Consider the following 20,299-nt stretch of genomic DNA (forward strand, 5'->3'; position numbering starts at 1 on the left):
TTACAAAAAGAATTAATAAAAATGAAAAGTATGAATGATAATATAAATCTGAAAAATAACAATTTTCAAAATAACACAGCTATATATTTTTTACACAAAAAGTAAAAAAAAATTAATAAGTTTAATTTCTTATGTCTTATGAACTTTATTCTATGTCAATTAAATTATATAATATTCATGATAGTCAATAAATTCTCCTAATAAGATATTTTAAAATATAATAAAATACAAAACCTATAATTTTAATAGAAAAATAGCATATTTTTGAATACGGTAGCCATTTGCGCATAGGAGATAGATCGTCGGGACAAATTTTTTTTTCATTTTATAGTACATAAAATAAGCTTTAATTTGATATATGTTTAAAGAACGCAGTATTTCCGGAACATTTTCAAAAATTAAGTTGAAAAAGTTAGTTTTTGTAAAAAAGTTGCTATTTTAAATCCCCCTTGTGAGTAGAATAAGTGTTAGATTTTCAAAAAAAAATGATATCAAACGAAAGGAAATTACCTAAGGTTTCAATATAAAAAAAGTTAAGTTGAAAAAGTTCTACTTTCTATACGCATTTTAAAAACTTTGCACCCCCCTGTATAAAGGTAAAATGTCCGATTTAAAAAAAAAGGACGTCGAATGAAAGAAGTTTATATAAAGTATTTATTGTTAAAAAATAGAATTGATTCATGCATTTTTTAAAAAGTTATAGCATCATAATGTTAAAAAAAAAACCCAGCACAGGGGGGTCGCGGCACAGTGGTGACGTGGCATAGTTGGATCAAGTATAATGATATCTGACAGTGATTAAAATCACTATAAAAAAAAAACGCTTCGATGCAAATCTTTAGATAGTGTTTAATTTTAAAAAATTGGTGGATTATTCCAAAAGCTTCATAAACTGCTAGTTCCTTATTAATATCCTGATTAAGACAAAATATGTCGAATAAAAAAGAGATTATTAGAAAATAGTATATCCCATAAAAAAATTATATTGATCAATACACTTTTCAATAAGTTATAGCATTATAATGTTAAAAATGTAAAAAATAAAATTGAGAATTTTCACACAATAATAGCATTTGGTAGCCATTTTCACCTTGAAGATAAAATAAAGTCCGAAATTTTTTTTTTCCATGATAAAGTATATTACATTAGCTTTAATTTAAGATATATATAAAAGTGTCAGACCTTCCGGAACATTTTCAAAATTTAAGTTAAAAAAATTAATTTTTTGTGAAAAAGTTGTCATTTTAAATCCCCCCTTGTGGGCAGGTTAAGGGTTAAATTTATGAAAAAAATATACCAAATGAAAGGTAATGATATTATGCATCTATATAAAAAAGAATTATATTGATATGTTTATTTTTGAAAAAGTTATGGCACTTTTAAGTAAAAAAAATTGAAAAAATTTCGAAAATTAGCGATTTTTAAATTTGTAATTTTTTTGGAGGTTTCCCCCTTTTACGGGGAACGAGGGAATTTTTTTCAATTTTTAAGGGTAATGTCTTCGACTAGATACGATTTGTGATCTTTTGACGTATCATTGAAAGAAATCGGTTCGGTGAGAGCTGAGAAAAAGTGGTAACAGACACAAAAAAAAAAAAACACATCTTAGTAAAACCAATACCTTCTCAGCTTCGCATCGAAGCTAAAATATTATTTTGATTTGTTAATATTTGAAAAAGTTATGGCAGTTTTAAGTACAAAAAACATCCTTATAGAAGGTGATTTTTATCGCAAGTATTACATTTTTTTTTAATTTTGACAGCAATTTTCACATAGTAGATAGGTCGTCGGGACAAATTTTTTTTTTTTTTCATTTTATAGTACATAAAATAAGCTTTAATTTTATATATGTTTAAAGGACGCAGTATTTCCAGAACACTTTCAAAAGTTAAGTTGAAAAAGTTCTATTTTTTATACAATATTTCAAGTTTTGAACGCTCCCTATATATGGAGAATTATCCAATTTTAATAAAAAGTATGTCAAATAAAAGATGTACTTATAATGTATTTAGAAAAAAAAATTGTGCTGATAATTACATTTTTCAAAAAGTTATAGCATTTTTAAGTTGAAAATAATTAATAATAATAAAGATTGAATAATAATGATCATAAAAAGAAAAAGTCATAATTTATAGTTTTATCCAGTATAGCAAATATCTTGGACTAGTCTTATATTTAAACTTGTTCTATAAATTAAAAGTATAGAACAGGTTAAATTAATTATTTTCGCGCATCATGACTACTATTTTAACACTAACGAGATATATTACAAAATTTAATATAAACTGAGTATTAACAATTAAAAATATTATTAATTGTATTAAAGAAAAGTAGAATATATATTAATTTTATATATTATAAAACATTTGTTTTTTAAAAACTTTAAAAGAAGACAAAACAAAAAAATTACACCATATAACAGTTATTATCGAAATTTTTTGACTAGGTTTTATAATTTTCTTTATATTTTACAAGAGGTTATTTAATAAAATTGATTGATTTTTTAAGGCTAATATATCAAAAATATCAGAGCAAAATTACTATAAGCCTTTTTTATTTAAAAATAAATAATTATTTAACTGTTGATTAACATATTAAAATATATTAATTAATATGTTAAGTGTATTAAAGTACAAATCAATTTTAATAAAAAATACGACATTCCCTTTGAATAAACACCATTAAGCTATAACAATTTCAAAATAGTTAAGAATTATTGAAATTAAATATTTGAAAACATAAACAAAACTGTACACAAATTTATTCATTCTTTTTTTTTACATAATATACATTATACTTTAATTAACAATAATAAAGTTTTAACTAACATATCAACATTAGTTATATTAGCACATCACAATTAACAAAATTGTTAATAATAAATTATGGGTATAACAGTTATCTAACAATCTCAACAGCGAATAAAATATCTAGTTATTTACTAAGGTATAACATAATTTAATGACACCTTGTTTGTTATACAATTATCATTTTTGTTTAATGGTAATATAATTCAAGATTTCAAAATTATTTTATTTAAAAAAAATATTTCATTCTCCACCCATAGCAACTATAATATTTGATAGAGCTGTTCTTGCATCACTTTCTTCGAAGACTTCCAAAACTTTCATAGCTTTTTGTGAATGTTCTTTTTGCAACTGTTTTGTGTATGCTATTCCAGGGCCTTTCAATACAATATTATGTACCTAAAGAAAAAAATCAAAAATTCAATTATTCTATTAAAAATTATAATGAAAAATATATATATATAATATATATATTAAAATTATATAATTAATTTTTAGCTTCGATGCGAAGCTGAGAAGGTATTGGTTTTACTAAGATGTGTTTTTTTTTTTGTGTCTGTTACCACTTTTTCTCAGCTCTCACCGAACCGATTTCTTTCAATGATACGTCAAAAGATCACAAATCGTATCTAGTCGAAGACATTACCCTTAAAAATTGAAAAAAATTCCCTCGTTCCCCGTAAATGGGGGAAACCTCCAAAAAAATTACAAATTTAAAAATCGCTAATTTTCGAAATTTTTTCAATTTTTTTTACTTAAAAGTGCCATAACTTTTTCAAAAATGAACATATCAATATAATTCTTTTTTATATAGATGCATAATATCATTACCTTTCATTTGGTATATTTTTTTCATAAATTTAACCCTTAACCTGCCCACAAGGGGGGATTTAAAATGACAACTTTTTCAAAAAAAATTAACTTTTTCAACTTAACTTTTGAAAATGTTCCGGAAGGTCTGACACTTTTATATATATCTTAAATTAAAGCTAATGTAATATTCTTTATTATGCAAAAAAAAAATTTCGGACTTTATTTTATCTTCACGGTGAAAATGGCTACCGAATGCTATTTTTGTGTGAAAATTTTCGATTTTGTATTTTACATTTTTAACTTTATTATGCTATAACTTTTTGAAAAATGTATGGATCAGTACAATTTTTTCATGAGGAGTAGTATTTATATACATCTTTCATTTGACATACTGTTTTTTTAAATCGGACCATTTCCCTATATACGAGGGGGGTTCAAATCTAAAAAATTCATGTAGAAAGTAGAACTTTTTCAACTTAAATTTTGAAAGTGTTCCGAAAAGTCTGACACTTTTATATATATCTTAAATTAAGCTAATGTAATGTACTTTATTATGCAAAAAAAAAATTTCGGACTTTATTTTATCTTCACGGTGAAAATGACTACCAAATGCTATGACATATTGAAAAGTGTATGGATCAACATTATTTTTTTATGAGAAATAATATTTTTTAATAATCCCTTTTTCATTCTACATACTTTATCTTAATTAGGATATTAATAATGAACTAGCAGATAATGTAGCTTTTGGAATAGNAGAGTTTTTTTTTGAAAGTGATTTTAATCACTGTCAGATATCACTATACTTGATCCATCTATACCACGTCACCACTGTGCCGCGACCCTCCTGTGCTGGGTTTTTTTTTCTACAACTATCTTGTATTTAATATTGTATAACTTATATTTTAAGAGAAAAAAACAAATTTTAATTTCTTTATTACATAGTTATCAATTTTATATTAATGTTAAACTCTTTTTTTTTATAAAAAGTAAGGGTCTATATTTCCTAAAATGTAAGAGATTCTTCTACAGAAAGAAAAATTAGATACATTAGAATATATCCAGGGGAATTAAAAAAAGCAAGAATCAAAGAAAGATATTCAAGTGTAATTTTTAATTAAGTAAAAATTACAAAAACAAATTTAATGATAAAAAATTAATTAGTGATACACAAAATCACCAGACATTACTATTTTTAAAAATAATTTCTACAGGAAAACAAACAAATATTCTTTCAATAGCTAATGAATAAAAAATAAAATAAAACATATTTAGATTAATAAAATTACTTACCTTAGCATAATCAACATTTTGTACAGATTCTATGCCTTTGTCAATTTCTTCAAAGAGAGAAGGATCGTGTTCTAAGTGAAACATAACTGGAGCTGATGTTAGGTTAAATGAAATACCCAATGAATATGGAGATCCAGACATAAAAGGTTCTAGATCTAGATATGCCTGAAATTTTTTTCTCCATTAATTGATTTAATTACTATAGTTATTAGTAAATAAACAGTAATTTAATTCTACAGTATTTCACACAGATTATCAGTTTAAAAATGTCTAATCCAATTCTTAAGACTAATGAGATAAGTAATAAATCTAATAATTCTGTTTTAAAGAATGTAAATGAAAACTTTAAATTCATGGGAGTACAAGTACAAATTTTAGATATTCCATCATTAATAAACATTGATCCTCAGACAAGTGTTCCGTGAGTATGAAATAATCATATTAAATAAAATTGATATTTAAAAGTTTAAAAATAATTTATAAATCAGAATTGTAGCATCAATTTTAAATCTAAAAGATATAGAAGAAAATCAAATTAATTTTTGGTTAGCAGATCAAATAACCTTGATTATTCAGAACATACAGCAATTGAATATGACCTCATTACAAGGCAACTTAGTGTTATGCTGGATTTTATACTTTTTTTCTATCATTATAGGCAAGTATAAAAGTCATCAAATATTTAATGTTAACTATTTTCCATTTAGAGCAAAAATATAATAAAGAAAAACTATTTGAATATATGCATAATTGTATGAGTAATGCAATGATGAAAGCAAATGAACATATGATACCATTTCCAAATCAAACAGAGAGTATTAATTTAAAAAATTCAATAGATAAATTAAGTAGTTTCAACACTGGAAAATCATTCAATTTATCAACTCCTGAAAAACTTATAAAATTTATTATTGATACAACATATGACATGTAAGTATTAAAATATTTTTTAAGTGGTATATAAATATTTTATTTCTAATTTTATTCCTTAAAGATTTTATGACAATTTCAAATATACAAATATACAAAAGACTTTTGATAAACAAATAAAACTTCAAAACAGTTTGCAAAACCAAATTTTTTTAAAACAACATGATAAACTGAGTAACTTAAAAAATTATGAAAGAAATAAAACTGACAACTTTGTAATAAGAAGATATTTTTTAAGAAAATATCATGTCAGTAACACAAAAATTTAATTCTACAATATAATATAATGTATATAATCTACAATATAGATTTATGACTAAAGGTTAATACATAAAATACTATGTTACTTTAAAAATGAAATTACAAAAAGTAAAACTCCCAAACACTATTTTTTTTTCTATTGTATAAAAATGCATTATATTTATGTATGATTTAACAGCAAGAAACATTTTAATTGTAAAAATAATAAAATAATACTCTTAACAAACAATGTTTTACATTAATGGAATTTATTAAATGTATTTCCGTTTATTGAACTCATAACTAAACATAATAATAAATCATAAATAAATATTTAATAGATATAATTATAATTATAAAATAATTATTGTGTACAGTGTCACATATTTTTTCTTACCTGCCATGCAAGTGAAAGATGCTTTCCAAACAAAAATCCTTGTTTTTGTAGTTCAACACCATGACCAGCTAAAGCTAAAGTCCCTTGACACGATTTACCGAGTAAACTACCAGCAGAAAGAACATTACGTCTAGTCCAATCTTGTAATGCTGGAGTAAGAGGCATACTTCCTAATGAACTTGATGGTTCGAGTGGATCTAGTGGTAACGATGAGTTACAACTTTGATTGAGTGGTTCAAAAGGTGAGGGTAAAGGATTATTCTGTCTATCTCTTCTACCAATAAATTCAGCTTCAGACAGATCACGTAAAGCACTACTTATTAGTGCAACTAGCTAAGAAAAAACAAAATTACTTCAATAAATAAATCATTTACTATTAAAAATTAATTTTTAAATAACAATACTTACTTCTTGGTTTCTAAGAGAAGCTAATTCTGCACATGAATTACTCAGCAAATAGTCACCACTTAAAAGTGCAATTTTGTTTCCAAAAGCCATATCATTTAGTATTACAGGTTCTGGATATAACCCTGGGTATATATTTACTATACCATTATGTACAAGATGGCTTGTTCTTATCATTTCAGTAACTTCAGCTAATGCCCTTTGGCTATGCAGCACTCCAGCTGCTTTATCTTCTTCCATCTCATCAACATTTAGATGACCAGCTGCCTTAGAAATTAGAAGAACAATCAAACCCCATGCTTGCATATTATTTCTTCCATTATACAAAAGTCCTCTAAAGAAAAATAAAAATAACAACTAGAAAAAATTTAATGTTTTATGGTTGACGTTCATTTTTAACATTTTGCACATAGATTATGGCATGCTTAATTAAATAAACCATAAGATTAAAGTTACAAACTTGGCTGTTTTTAGAAGAGGATGATTGGAACCAACTAGCTTACGTAAATGCAAAGCAACATTTGCGATTTCATCACTGAGTAGCCATCTAAGACTTAGAAATGATGTAGGGTAACCAACTATCTTTTCTGCCTCTGAGACTGCTCTATTCCAATCAGGTTTCTGATTTACATTTGCTACTGCTGTTGTAGTTGAAGCATAACGTCGTTGATTATGATAGGTAATTCTAGCTATACTTTTGGTACATATTTTGGGCCATAATAGCCGGAGTGTTGGTGTGATGTTCATGACGACGAGAGTAACATTAGTAAAGTGCACTCAGGAGCCACGTAAAGTTACGAAAGAGAAAAGAAGAGAAAGTATGACAATTATGAAATCATTCTGATTGCCTCAAGGCCAGAGCACTACGAAGAACAAATGTAGAGAAAAATCTGATTTTGATATTTGAACATTACAGTATAAACTGAATGGTGATAGTAAAAAAGTGAACGGAGCTATAGATATCACAGTAAACACATGGTCTAACTCTCTCTGTTAGTTGTACCAGTCCCCACTATCTCCAAAATTCTATAGGTGCATAGATGAACAGTTAAAAGTGCGCCGCTTGAAGTTTCACGATAATATCCGTCGAGGAATTTCTATTCAGTGGTCGCATTATTTTTACTTTACTTGATTTACAAAAGATGGTATAACGGGATATTGAAAATCACAATTCACTGTAGGGAATTTTATGGTTTATTTTATATACACTTTGAACGTATGATATTAAAAAAAAAAATACATAGATATAAAAAAACCTAATTTTCATCTATGTTTTATCGTAGATTCTACAAATTCAAACGGATAGTGTTTAAATGATGTAGGTATGTAGTAATGTACACAGAAAAAAGAAACGGGGTTTTTATTTTGTGAAATAGTTCAAGGACAGATATCTAATGAATAGAAATTTGTATGTCAATAATGTTCGTAGACTTCGTAGTGCAAAGTATGAGTTTCCAAAAATTACAGAACGTGATAAGACTTAATTAATTGGAGAAATTAGTACTTTATGAATAGTACAATTATGTTTTACTATATATTATATAAGTACCTGTTTAAAACATTAAAATTAAAAACAACCAAAGGTAACCTGATACTTTCATTAACGAAAAGAGATAATTAATATACGTTGTCATTTATCGTTATTGATTCGTATAGTGCTACCTAAGACAACAGCCCACGGTAGTTCAAAATTGAAAAAAGATAATAGAAAAATCTTTTTTTTTTAAGGGAAGCATATTTTACACATACTATAAAATATGATTTATTTTTGTATATTAATTATTTCCCATATAAAAAAATATATAACATTAAAAGTTATTAAAAAAAGTGTTGTCATTTTTAGTTAAACCTACATAGACATACACTATACTTCATATAGATAGCGTTTAATAACTTATTAATGACGATCAATTTATCATAAGCCACTATATAATAACGAAAACGTTTATTACTATCAATATTTCTTTACTATCAGAGTAAAACATATACATATAGGTATATTTAAAGTTTTTATTTATCGAGTAATCTATTCTATTAAATAGACTATCGTCTACTGAAATATTTTAGTAAAAATAAGTTGCTACTATCTGCTATTATTTTTATATTTTTCATTGCATTATATATTTATATTATTTCTTATTCATACTCATTATGCGTTCTTAGAAAAAATACGAAATATAAAGAAATACTCTTGTAAAAAGTGATATTGACCTACTTTATTTTAAAGTATAAACAATGAATAAACTGGTATTTGGTATATGTGTTTAATTATATATCTTCAATTTGCACTCTTAATTTTGAAAATTACTAATACAAAATAAACTAAAATATTTATTTTTTGTATCAGACCACGAGGACTCGTAACTTTTAAACGTCAATATGTCTTTTATAGTTATACTTAAAAACTTAAGCTATAAGTTGTCAAAAATATTTCAAGAGTAGGAATACAACTATTATAGGTCATAAATAGATTAAGTAATTAAGCTATAAGTTATAAATTATAACTTGTAGCTGAATTTTAAATGATTCTAATAATGAACGTTAATTATCAAAATTTAAAGTTTAATGGATCTTAAGGGCGTGAAAAAAATTTGATAATGATTATTATTTAATTATCATAATTATAAGTCGACCTACAATATCTATCCTTTGGTCACTCATACACTCGTTAACCTTAATCAGGAAAACGTAGTATATTCTTCAAGATAAATCCTGTTTTATACACATCATACTTTATTTGTATGTAACTTTAGTTAGCTAAAATTAAATTCAATCAAGTTTTATTTAAATTATATATTACTAATGTTGTTGTATTTTACAATATGCACTTAAGTATATGTTTATTCATTTAAAAAAAAGATTGGGTGGGGTTTTTTTACAATTAATAAGAGGCTGGAAATATTTAGAAATCTAACTTCGTGTTTGTAATCCAAGACGAATAATCTCAGAAAAGTACCGTTAAGAAAATCCATTTATATTTAAAAAAAGAAAAGATAACTGCTTTTTAAAATTATTAAATTAAAAAAAAAATGGATTGAAAAAATCATAGTTTTAGACAACAATATTTAGCTACATAACATTATTTTTGACAATAGGTTAATAAAACATTTTTGTGTATGACATCTAATAAAAAATACATTATTTTGTGTGAATGTAACAAATAAAGTTATGTTATGAGTTGGAAAGTCTGTCTATCAGCAAAGTAATGATCTAGTGCCTATGTGCGTTAAAGTGATATGAACATAAAAACTCAAATAACTTTTATATTGTAATACTTCGAACTATTAATCATACAAAAATATGAACATTTATAATTGTTCAAAACAAAATCTCATAAGAAAATTGTTTAAAAGTTGATAAATATGTACATATTTCAATGAAAAAATGGTTTTAAACTTCTATCTATTTCGGAAGTTGGAAATAATCATAAATATTTTTTCAATGTTTAATGATAAGGACTTGTAATTCTAAAAAAAATAAATATGCAAGGTTTTATGATTTAAAACCCTAAAATATGCTTCTAAAATTTTATTTCTAGAAATTTAAATAAGTAATTATTTAAAATAAGAAAAATAATTACTGACTAAATTGAATTATATTTATATGCTATACTATAAGTTCACACCAATAAATGAATAAAAACTTTTGTTCTTAATGAAACTTTTACTTTTTATTGGCTTAATTATACAATATTCTGTCCTACTAGAAGTGTATGAAATAATTCATTTAAATTATGTCAATACTCAATACAATAATCCTGGTAAAGTTCAATCACTTCTATTTTCTTTTAAACTACAGAGGAACAATTTTTGAAACTGTTCCTCTGATAAATACAATATATATGTTAATTATGGTAAAATTTTAACGAAAGTATTAAAATAAATTATTTTCTTGAACGGATTCGATAATGTTTACTATTTATCAAGTTCTAAAAAAAATATCTCATGAACCATTACGATTTTACAATATAAAAAATTTCATTATTATTGATAAAACTAAAAACTGTTAACGAATCATTTGGGTTTCAAAGTTAGAATGCATTCTAAATATTCCCGAAAGTTTGGATTGCATACTTAAGTACTTATATGATTATTTATTTTTTCGTTTTTTTTTTTAATTTGATTAGTGATAAATAAATACAAATTATATATTAACTGAACTGTTTAATATACAAATATGAATAGATTTGATAGATTGTTTTAAGGAACTTACCTCATGACACGCATATAGACCCACGATGTCAATCGCAAAAAAAATCAACCAATAATACAATTAGGAGACTTAGCTATCAATTTCATTCTCAAAAAAAAAAAAAAAATGACATTATATTAACTATTACGTAAAGGTGGGGTTCAACCCTACATTATAAAAAATTTCTTATGGAAACAAATGTAATTATAAATATTTGGATGGGGTTTATGTATTCACCTCTCCCTGTTTCCATAAATTATAGACACCTTGTACAAAAACCTACAGAAGACTGCTTAAAATCAGTTATGTTTTCCAATAATTTTTATTAAATTTATAAATTAAAATTTAAAAATTATAAATAATTTCTTAAGTATGAATTTAATAAATTTTATAAAACTGTTAAATAAAAATTGCGAAAATTATTAACAAAAAATATTTGAATATCTTTACAGAGTCATTGACCACTAATTCTCACACACATCTCCTAAAATAATAAAAATTTTTTAAAGTTTAAAAAATAATTTTGTGGTTTTGTTAAGTAGTGTAGTATTCATCTCTTATTTTATAAGAGGTTAAATACTTTTAGTTAAACCCAACCAAATTTACAGTAAATATACTACTTTAGAGAAGGCCAGCCGACGGTCAATTGATAAAATAGAAGGCTCCTATCTTACCCAATAGTTAACTTAATTGCATTCTTTCGTAACCTGCGGTATAGCAATAAGTTCATAGACAAACTGACAACGTTGCTTAAATAAATATATAATACAAATCTATATATTTTTAGGATCTAAAAGTTATTAACGTTTATCAATGCCATATCAGCTGGCTTATGAACTTATCTTTTATTTAAATTTGTCGCTCTTGCTACCTGGCTGCATTAACTTAAGTATTCATTTTCTCAAATAATTGTCCATCAAATAAAAAATAATTAATTTGTCGCCGTTTTAAAAATGTTTATTCCATTTGTTGAAAACGGTTGTTTGAATTGTCGCTAAATAAACTGAAAATATTGTTATTAGTAGACTATCTAATTTCAAGTTACTTATTGTATACATTTGTGCAATTTGGTTGATTTAAAGTGGCCTTAGCTTCCAAATTCAATCACAGTCTCTTCAAAAATTATGAAAGTTATGTGTAATTTTTTTAGAAATTTTAAGTCGGTAAAATTCATTTCTCAAAAAATGTTTTCATATTGCGATTAAGTTTATACATTCACTACAAATATGGATATTTAGCAAAAAAAATTAGTTTAATAAAATTAAGATTAAAAACAATTAAAATTTTATTTTTATAATTAAAGGGTAGATAAAAATTTTATGTTTAATTAAGACAAAATATTGTCTTTAATTCTAATTAATTAAAATAAAAACCCAGTACAGTCAGGACGTGTCCTGTATAAATTTAATCTGATAGTGATTAAAATCACTATCATAGGAAGCGCTTCTATGCAAATCTATAGATAGTATTTCATATGAAAAAATTGGTGGATTATTCCAAAAATAAGGAGGGTAATATTTCTTAATATATATTGAAGTTATTAAATTCAAATGAGGTAAAAATCAAATGAACTTTGAATTTTTTTTCACCTCAAAAAAGAATTAAGAAAAAATAAAAAAAAAATTAGTTTGACGAATGCAGTTCAAACTTTGTACCCCAACCGTATAAAACTGTATTATATTATACGCAGCCACCGTGAATTAAACCGATACTAGCTAAAAATGACAATTCTAGATAGTAAAAAATTCAAAGCAACTTTTCATAACTTTGAGGAGGTTAAATAATCTAAATAAGTATAAATTTATAATTAATACAAGTCACATTTAGTAAATTTTATAAAAATTGGTGGACTCATTACTATGGCAAATCCTCATAAAGTATTTTAAAATAAACAAAACAAAAATAAAATTTGAACACAAAAAATAGCATGGTTTTTAAATACGGCATCTATTTGTACATAGAAGATAAGTCGTCAGGACAAATATTTTTTTTCATTTTATAGTGCATTTCATAGGCTTTAGTGAGAACTGAAAAATGTAGTGACAGACACAATAAATAAAATAAACACATCATGGTAAAATTAATACCTTCTCAGCTTCGCATCGAAACTAAAAACAACTACAGTCTTTTAAAGATTAATAGTTAAATGAGAAGGTCAGTGACAATAGATGAGGACGTGATTGGAGAGTTTTAAGTATTTAGGATCAGTTGTACAAAAGACGGTGATGTAAGACACAAGATTAGTACAGGTTGGTGAAGTAGAGTGAAACGTCTGGTGTTTTATGCGATAAGAGAAATTCAATGAGGTTGAATAATAAGTTCTACAAGACTGTAGTGAGACCAGATATGATGTATGGTTCAGAGTGTTGGGCGGTTGATAAGAACGTAGAATAAAGAATGAGTGTAGCAGAGATGTATGCATGCTTACATGGACGAAAGGAGTGACTAGAGAAGATAGGATAAGAACGAACATGTAAGAGAGAGTACAGGTGTAGTGTCAATTGTGTACAAGATGAGAAAAAATAGATTTAGGACGTTTGGTCATGTTATGAGGAAAGTGGAATCGAAGCTGTAAGAACCGTTCCGGAAATGAATGTTGAAGGAAGAAGAAGTAGAGATAGAGGGATAATAATGAATACGCAATATGATGACTGATGTGTGCGTAAGTTTAGGATAAGAGTGGTCAACCCCAAGTGGTTGGCATAAAGGCGAGAAAAAAATAAGATATAATTGTTATGTATAAAATAGGATAAACAATATTTTTACCTTAGTTGTATAAAAATCTTTTTTGTTGTTTGATGATAAATAATATAAAAATATCCAATAGTTTAAATAGTATTCAGCAACAAAGTTATAACTTTTTTTTAATTTAATTTTAAATCCAAACTAAACGCAACTAATTTTTTGATAAAAATTCAAATGGCGTATAGAGGTGGTAATGAAGTCAGGATAGGCAAAAGAACTAGTAATTTTGTGAAAAAATACCTGAATTTTGTTGGCCACAAAATTATTGTGGAGGGGGTTGGTGATTGATCACTTTGCTGCTTCCTTGTGAATTAAAGTTACTTACTTAAAAATAGCAAAACAAAATTATTTTTAAAATAAATTTAAAAAGAAACACTTTTCTTTACCTTTTTAAGTGTTAATTCCTTCTGAAATTCTCTTTAAAATATTTATTATATTTAGACCAGATATTTTCTTCATTAGACATAATTTAACTTCATAAGAAAAATTAAGGATTTTATAGTAATTTTCTATGGTATTATACACTTAAGTAGTAATATTTAATATTAAATTTAATAATTTTTTATTGTGGCTAATATTTAAAATAATAGAAAAGTTAACAGGTAACAATTTTAATTTATTGTAAAAAAATAGATTTATGTAATGTAAAAGGATTGCATGAAAAATAAAATCAATATTGGTTTTTAAATAATTTTATTTAAATAATTATAAATTTAGAGATCAAATATATATTGAATAATTTTTTATTAGTGAAATCTAAGCAAGTTTTAAATAATTAAAAATACAAGAAATAAAATTAAAATAGACATTGGTGTCAATATTTTGTAATTTTGTTTGAAGAATTTATAAATTATTTTACATAAATACTTAAATTATGTTTATAATTTATTATTACATATAATATAGAAATATCACTATCAAATTGGTTAAAATAATGAATTTGAACTTTTTTTTTAACATTTTCTGTATAAGATGAAAAGATTTTAGTTTTCTAAGAAAAAAATTAAACAGAATACTAACATTAAGATGATTGAGCTACCTTTATTTTATTTTACAAAAAAATTAAATAGTAGTAGTTTTTACAATAATAATGTAAACTAATTTTTAAATACAGATTCAAGTTTTTAAGGTATATTGAAAATATCTTATAAAATATCAGCTTAATAAAAAATAAAAGTAAATATTTAATAATAGACAAAATAATAATGAGAATATAAGTTTTAATTATTATTTGTAATATTTTGCTTGTATAATAATAAATACAAACTTACATTGTTGATACTGATATAAGTAATTGGACTAATAATAGTTAAATTAACACACATATTTACTAGAATAAAATAAACTATTGAATAATTTACAATTTAAATAAAAGTTGACTGTAATTTTATTCAATTTATTTTGAAAAAGTATATATGCAAAAATATATAAATAATCTTATAGATAGTAATACTACTCTTAGGTGAACGTTAATCTTAAATAAAAAAAAATTAAATAAAACATGTACTGACACAATTAGACTAGCTATTTTTACAAAATTTGTTCGATTTTTTTTTGGTAAATACTCTATTTTAACACATATTTTTTTCATTCAATAATCAATACTGAAAAGATAATATTAGTTACAGTGGAAAGTATTTTTTTGTATAATGCAGTTATCAATGTAATTTAAATAAGATTATTAAATAATCTCATTATTATTATTATAAATTTTATAAAACATTAAATATAATATTAATATGATAGTTATAGAAAATTTGTCAATATTTGGTAATTATAATGTAACTAATAATTTTACAAAAATTATATAGATCTATAAAAAACGTTAATTTAATAAGTAGAAAATAAATAGTCTTAAGTAAATATTTATAAAAAGAATTATCATAAAAAAGACTAGTAAATAAAATAGAGAGTCAAAACTGAATTTACTCGAAAACATTATCACAGAAAATAAAAATAAAGTAATTGAACAATGAAAATAATATTTATAGTCCATTCAAGGAAAAAAATCTCCAGCCATACAATTTTGTGAAGTAGTTAAGACCTTTGGGTTTAGTGAGTACACAAAGTAAAATACATTATTTGAGCCATATAAATCATGTATGATGTTATCTATTTTTGTCAATTATATTTTCAGCATTAAATGGAACACTAAGGTAATTGCCAAAACTAGCAGTCTCAATTTTTGGAATTACCTGATAACAAAAAAAGATGAATATAATTATTTAAATTGAATTTAATTTATAAATTAAAATACAAGTATGCATACTTTAAATGTGGGATATAAAGCATTTTTTTTAGTACGTAAATTTGTTCCTTTTGAATAGCCATCCCAATGATTGCCCGCTACAGCAATTTGATCACCAACTTGAAGATCCATTTCTTGAGGCCCATCAGCTACATGAGATAAAACTGCTACATGAAGTCTACGTTTTTGACCTCCATAATAATATATGTCATCTAGAGATTTATATAAAGTAGAAGCATCAGATTGGAGTGTGTTCTTTATTTCATATGCAACTCTGCATACCTATAAATAATTTAAGTTTAATTGAAAGAAGTATAGTTTTAAGACTAAAATGTCAAATTAAGTTTTTAGATACTTTTCTTAATATCAATAATTAACTTTAATATTTTTTAAGTATAACAAAATTAATAACATTAATTTTAGGACAATTAAAAATATTCAACAACAAAAGTATAAAACAGACAAAATTATCTATCATTATTTCTATGTATTATTAGATTTAACTACCACAAAAATGTTTTACCTGAGATGAAAAAGTACAAACTAAGTAATCACTTAGTGATAAAAAATGAATATCAGTTATTATACCACTTAATGATTGACCTGAATACCGTTTACTTATTGATGCAGTTTTAGAAATATCTTCATCTCCAATTATTTCATAATCAGGATATCTATGACATCAATAAGTAATTATTAAATAAAAAAAATATTAAAGACACTATATTTTAAAAACTTCACTTATGTTTAACTTCAGAAAATAATTTGGGTTCATCAGTAGCCAAATAAACACGCTTTTTATGAATTTTATTATTAAGTTCTTGAAATTTATAAAATTCTTCTACATGAACCATATATTCATCTAATTTATGGAATGCAGCTTCTGTACCGACTTTATCGGTTCTTCTAATGTGCACTCTAAAATTAAGTTATATTTACATAGTTTTTAATCTTAATTTATGTTATGATTTAATTTATAAAATTTGACAAGTTAAATGTTTAGTGTTCTATAATACATACCCAACAATTGGTTTTTTAAATCCTACTTTCTTGGAATAATCATCTAACATTTGACTGGTAATAGGTTGTGGCCTGAGCATATATTTTAGAAATTGACCTATCCACCATACAACAGGATCTCCATGTAAAATATTTAATCTTGGTGCAATGTCTTCTGGTAAAGCAAGTGGAAGAAAAGAAGGCCTAGGATTTATTGAATCAATAATGGGTAGAGTGATAACTTGAGTTTTTCGATTACCTAAAGTCATAATAATATCACATAAATACTACAAATAAAAATTCATTATTTTCATATAAAAATAAGGGGAGTTTATTTTTTTCCAAAATTATACTTTAAAAATTGATACCACTAATAATTATCTTGCATCAATTAAGAATTAAAAAAAAAAAAAAAATGAACAGGGAGGTTTAAAATTTTTATTGAAAAAGGAAGTAAAATGTAATAATTTAAACAGAAATGTCAACAAAATTATTTGAAATAAAAAAATTTCTGGTTTTAATAATAGTGTGGTATATTTTTTTTAGTTAAGCTATTGGTTTCACAAAAGGTTTGACCAGGCACATCCAAAACAATATTGAAGAATGTTAAATATAAACTAGATATAAATAAATAATATAATTTACATTAATTAATTCATACATTTTTTGCTATATCTTTTTAATAGAATTATAAGAATAAAAAAATTTACATGAGAATTTGGTATTAATTTTAACACCAATGAATTTTTTTGTTTATAGACATTTTTTTTTTTGTAATAAAATATATATAATGTTTATTACCAGGCCATCGGCTTACTGTTTCTCCATTGGGTGATGTACATGTATTACTTAACGGTAAGAATACATCCTGCCAACCACCTCTAGAATACCTCCAGCCTTTTGATTTTAGTACTAATGTTCTTTCTGTTGCATAAGCAACAATAAAACAATAAACAACGTGATGTATTTGACAACCATATCCACAACCCTAAAAATAACTAGTATTAATAAAGTTAAGATAGTTGAATAGAAAAAATAATAATTTGATCAATAGATTATCAAATTAAGTGTAAAAATATTAGATAAGTTTTAGTTTTAGTAATTAACGAGGTGGACATAATGCCCATACACTCAGATCCATTGTGTATACCTAATACTGAATTGTCTTGATTCGGTGTACACACCTAAGTGTTATTACATTATACTTATCATTGTATAAAGGGTCAAGTCACCCTATGAGAATATTCAAAGAGTTCTGTCTTTCTGGCGAAATTAAGTATCTCTCTGGGTTTTAGTTTTTTGAAAATATTAGATTAAAAGACTCACTTTATTTAGGTCGCAAACAATTTTTTTTGCTTTAGAACAATCTGATGGGTTTTGTAAATAATACAAACGTTTTTGCACTAAATTACTTAAATTCTCTGATTCTTTTTTCCTCCACTGTGCATGCCCATCAACTTCAGATAAATTTTTCACATCACTGAGTAGAGCTCTATAATGTTCACCAAAATTTTTTTTAATTTTTTCTAAATGCTCTGTATTTACTCCATTAATTTCTTTTCCCAAAGAATTTAATTCAGTGTTTATATAAAACGAAAGTTCTTTTATATTAGCATATATACGTCGACGCAAAAGTTCATATTCTTCTGATGGAGCATTTGAATGAGTTTCTTTGGAATTTTTCATATAAGCTAGAAGAACTTTTTTGTGATCAACTTTTGGGCTAATGAAATATTAAAGAAACAATTATTAAATACTAACATCTTTACATTTGAAACTAAATAAATTTAAGGAGACACAATTTTGAAGCTATAAACCTAAACTTACTTATCATTTAGGTCCAAAACTAGTGCATTAAGTTCTGCATTACTTCTATGTAATTTTTCAAGTTCCTCAAGTGCTCTAGCTAATCTTTGAGATGAATCGCCATCTATATTATCTTGTTGTTTTACAAATTTAATTGTAATTAATAAAAAGGCAACCCATGAAAATGTAATGAAAGCCAAAATACGCATCCATCCCTGTTGTCTCATATTGAATATTTTAGAACTCCTGTAGAATTATTCAATAAAATACATCAATTTTCAAAATAATTTAGTCACAAGTAAAAAATTAATGTTCAAGGTTTTAGAGAATAATTCATGTGAACAGCAAACATAGTGTCAGTAAATATTTTTAAAAATACCCCACCAAGAAAATTAAAAATAAATTTTTTTTGATTTGTTACTTGAATTTTAATTTACATATATATTTCTTTTATATTCTTTATTAAATTTGTTTTCATGTATTTTAGAAAATTATATTTTACTTCTAATTTTTAATAAAGAGAAAGTATAAAAAGTTTATTAGTTACCATTTTTGAAGAGTGTCTTGTTGGATAGTCGATCTTCATCCTGTTAATTAAGTGGTCATTTCCTTTGGCAGTCAATCGTCATTGTCTGCCAACGTTGTCACAGTCCGACCGAATCAAACGACGACTCTCAAAATTTTTAACTATAATCTACACGGATGAATGTTTCATAGATCTATGATCTACAGTATCTTGGTTATCATACGATTTGGTATCGTTATCTTACAGTGTTATTATATACAGTTTGTGCGTAAGATAAGGGTTTGCAGCACTGATTCTCAATGTATAACAATAGACTAACATCCGTATTGACTTCTGTAGTTATGATGACTACTGTAATAGATTCTCTGTGTGTAATGTTTGGGTTGATGTTTTTTTCTGAGAGGAATAAATAAATCAAACGCATGACCGGCATACCGGACGTTAAACTCTATTGTATTTCATTGTCATTGAACGAATTGAGAGACTACATATAGTACAATCATTTCTGACTAAATTTGTTTAATTAAATAATGCAAGTTTTCCATAACTTAAAAATGTAAATAATTTAATTGCTTATAAATATTTTTAAAATGACAATTTATTTAATAAGACAAATTAAATAATATAATGGTATATCATTTAATTTATTATTCTAATAAAAAACGACCGAAGGTCTTGACTGTATGCTATGACGTATAGTTCATAGTGTTGACAAGTATAGCCGAGATGAGAACGCTTACATGGATGAGTGGAGTAACTAGAGAAGATAGGAAAAGGAACAAACACATAAGAGGGAATGTAGGTGTAGCGTTAATCGTGGATAAGATGCGAGAAAATAGACTTAGATGGTTTGATCATGTCATGAGGAGAGAGGAATCGGAAAGCTGAAAGAATAGTTA

At 24.9% G+C, this 20,299-nt stretch overlaps 2 protein-coding genes and 1 long non-coding RNA gene across 3 annotated transcripts; 1 reads left to right on the forward strand and 2 right to left on the reverse strand.

The window, feature by feature from the left end:
* Window positions 1–3,043: 3,043 nt before the first annotated feature.
* Window positions 3,044–7,838, reverse strand: LOC126904359 (all trans-polyprenyl-diphosphate synthase PDSS2). The gene is made up of 5 exons (XM_050683347.1): window positions 7,346–7,838; window positions 6,889–7,219; window positions 6,481–6,813; window positions 4,914–5,078; window positions 3,044–3,206 (listed from the first exon to the last, which is right to left on the reverse strand). The coding sequence occupies exons 1-5, from the start codon at window positions 7,630–7,632 to the stop codon at window positions 3,051–3,053; spliced, it is 1,272 nt and encodes a 423-aa protein (XP_050539304.1). The 5' UTR covers window positions 7,633–7,838; the 3' UTR covers window positions 3,044–3,050.
* On the forward strand, window positions 5,085–6,056 carry LOC126904360 (uncharacterized). The gene is made up of 3 exons (XR_007703732.1): window positions 5,085–5,334; window positions 5,402–5,843; window positions 5,908–6,056. It is a non-coding gene; the product is annotated as an uncharacterized LOC126904360 (long non-coding RNA).
* Window positions 7,839–15,559: 7,721 nt separating the features above from the next.
* Window positions 15,560–19,744, reverse strand: LOC126905543 (alpha-(1,6)-fucosyltransferase). Its single transcript, XM_050685336.1, has 9 exons — window positions 19,422–19,744; window positions 18,896–19,120; window positions 18,395–18,791; window positions 17,870–18,056; window positions 17,090–17,327; window positions 16,811–16,987; window positions 16,593–16,743; window positions 16,091–16,351; window positions 15,560–16,016 (listed from the first exon to the last, which is right to left on the reverse strand). The coding sequence occupies exons 2-9, from the start codon at window positions 19,099–19,101 to the stop codon at window positions 15,930–15,932; spliced, it is 1,704 nt and encodes a 567-aa protein (XP_050541293.1). The 5' UTR covers window positions 19,102–19,120; window positions 19,422–19,744; the 3' UTR covers window positions 15,560–15,929.
* Between the last annotated feature and the right edge of the window lie 555 nt (window positions 19,745–20,299).

The sequence above is a fragment of the Daktulosphaira vitifoliae genome, unplaced genomic scaffold (genome assembly GCF_025091365.1).
Source record: "Daktulosphaira vitifoliae isolate Bord-2020 unplaced genomic scaffold, ASM2509136v1 Scaffold_4, whole genome shotgun sequence".
Taxonomy (NCBI): domain Eukaryota; kingdom Metazoa; phylum Arthropoda; class Insecta; order Hemiptera; family Phylloxeridae; genus Daktulosphaira; species Daktulosphaira vitifoliae.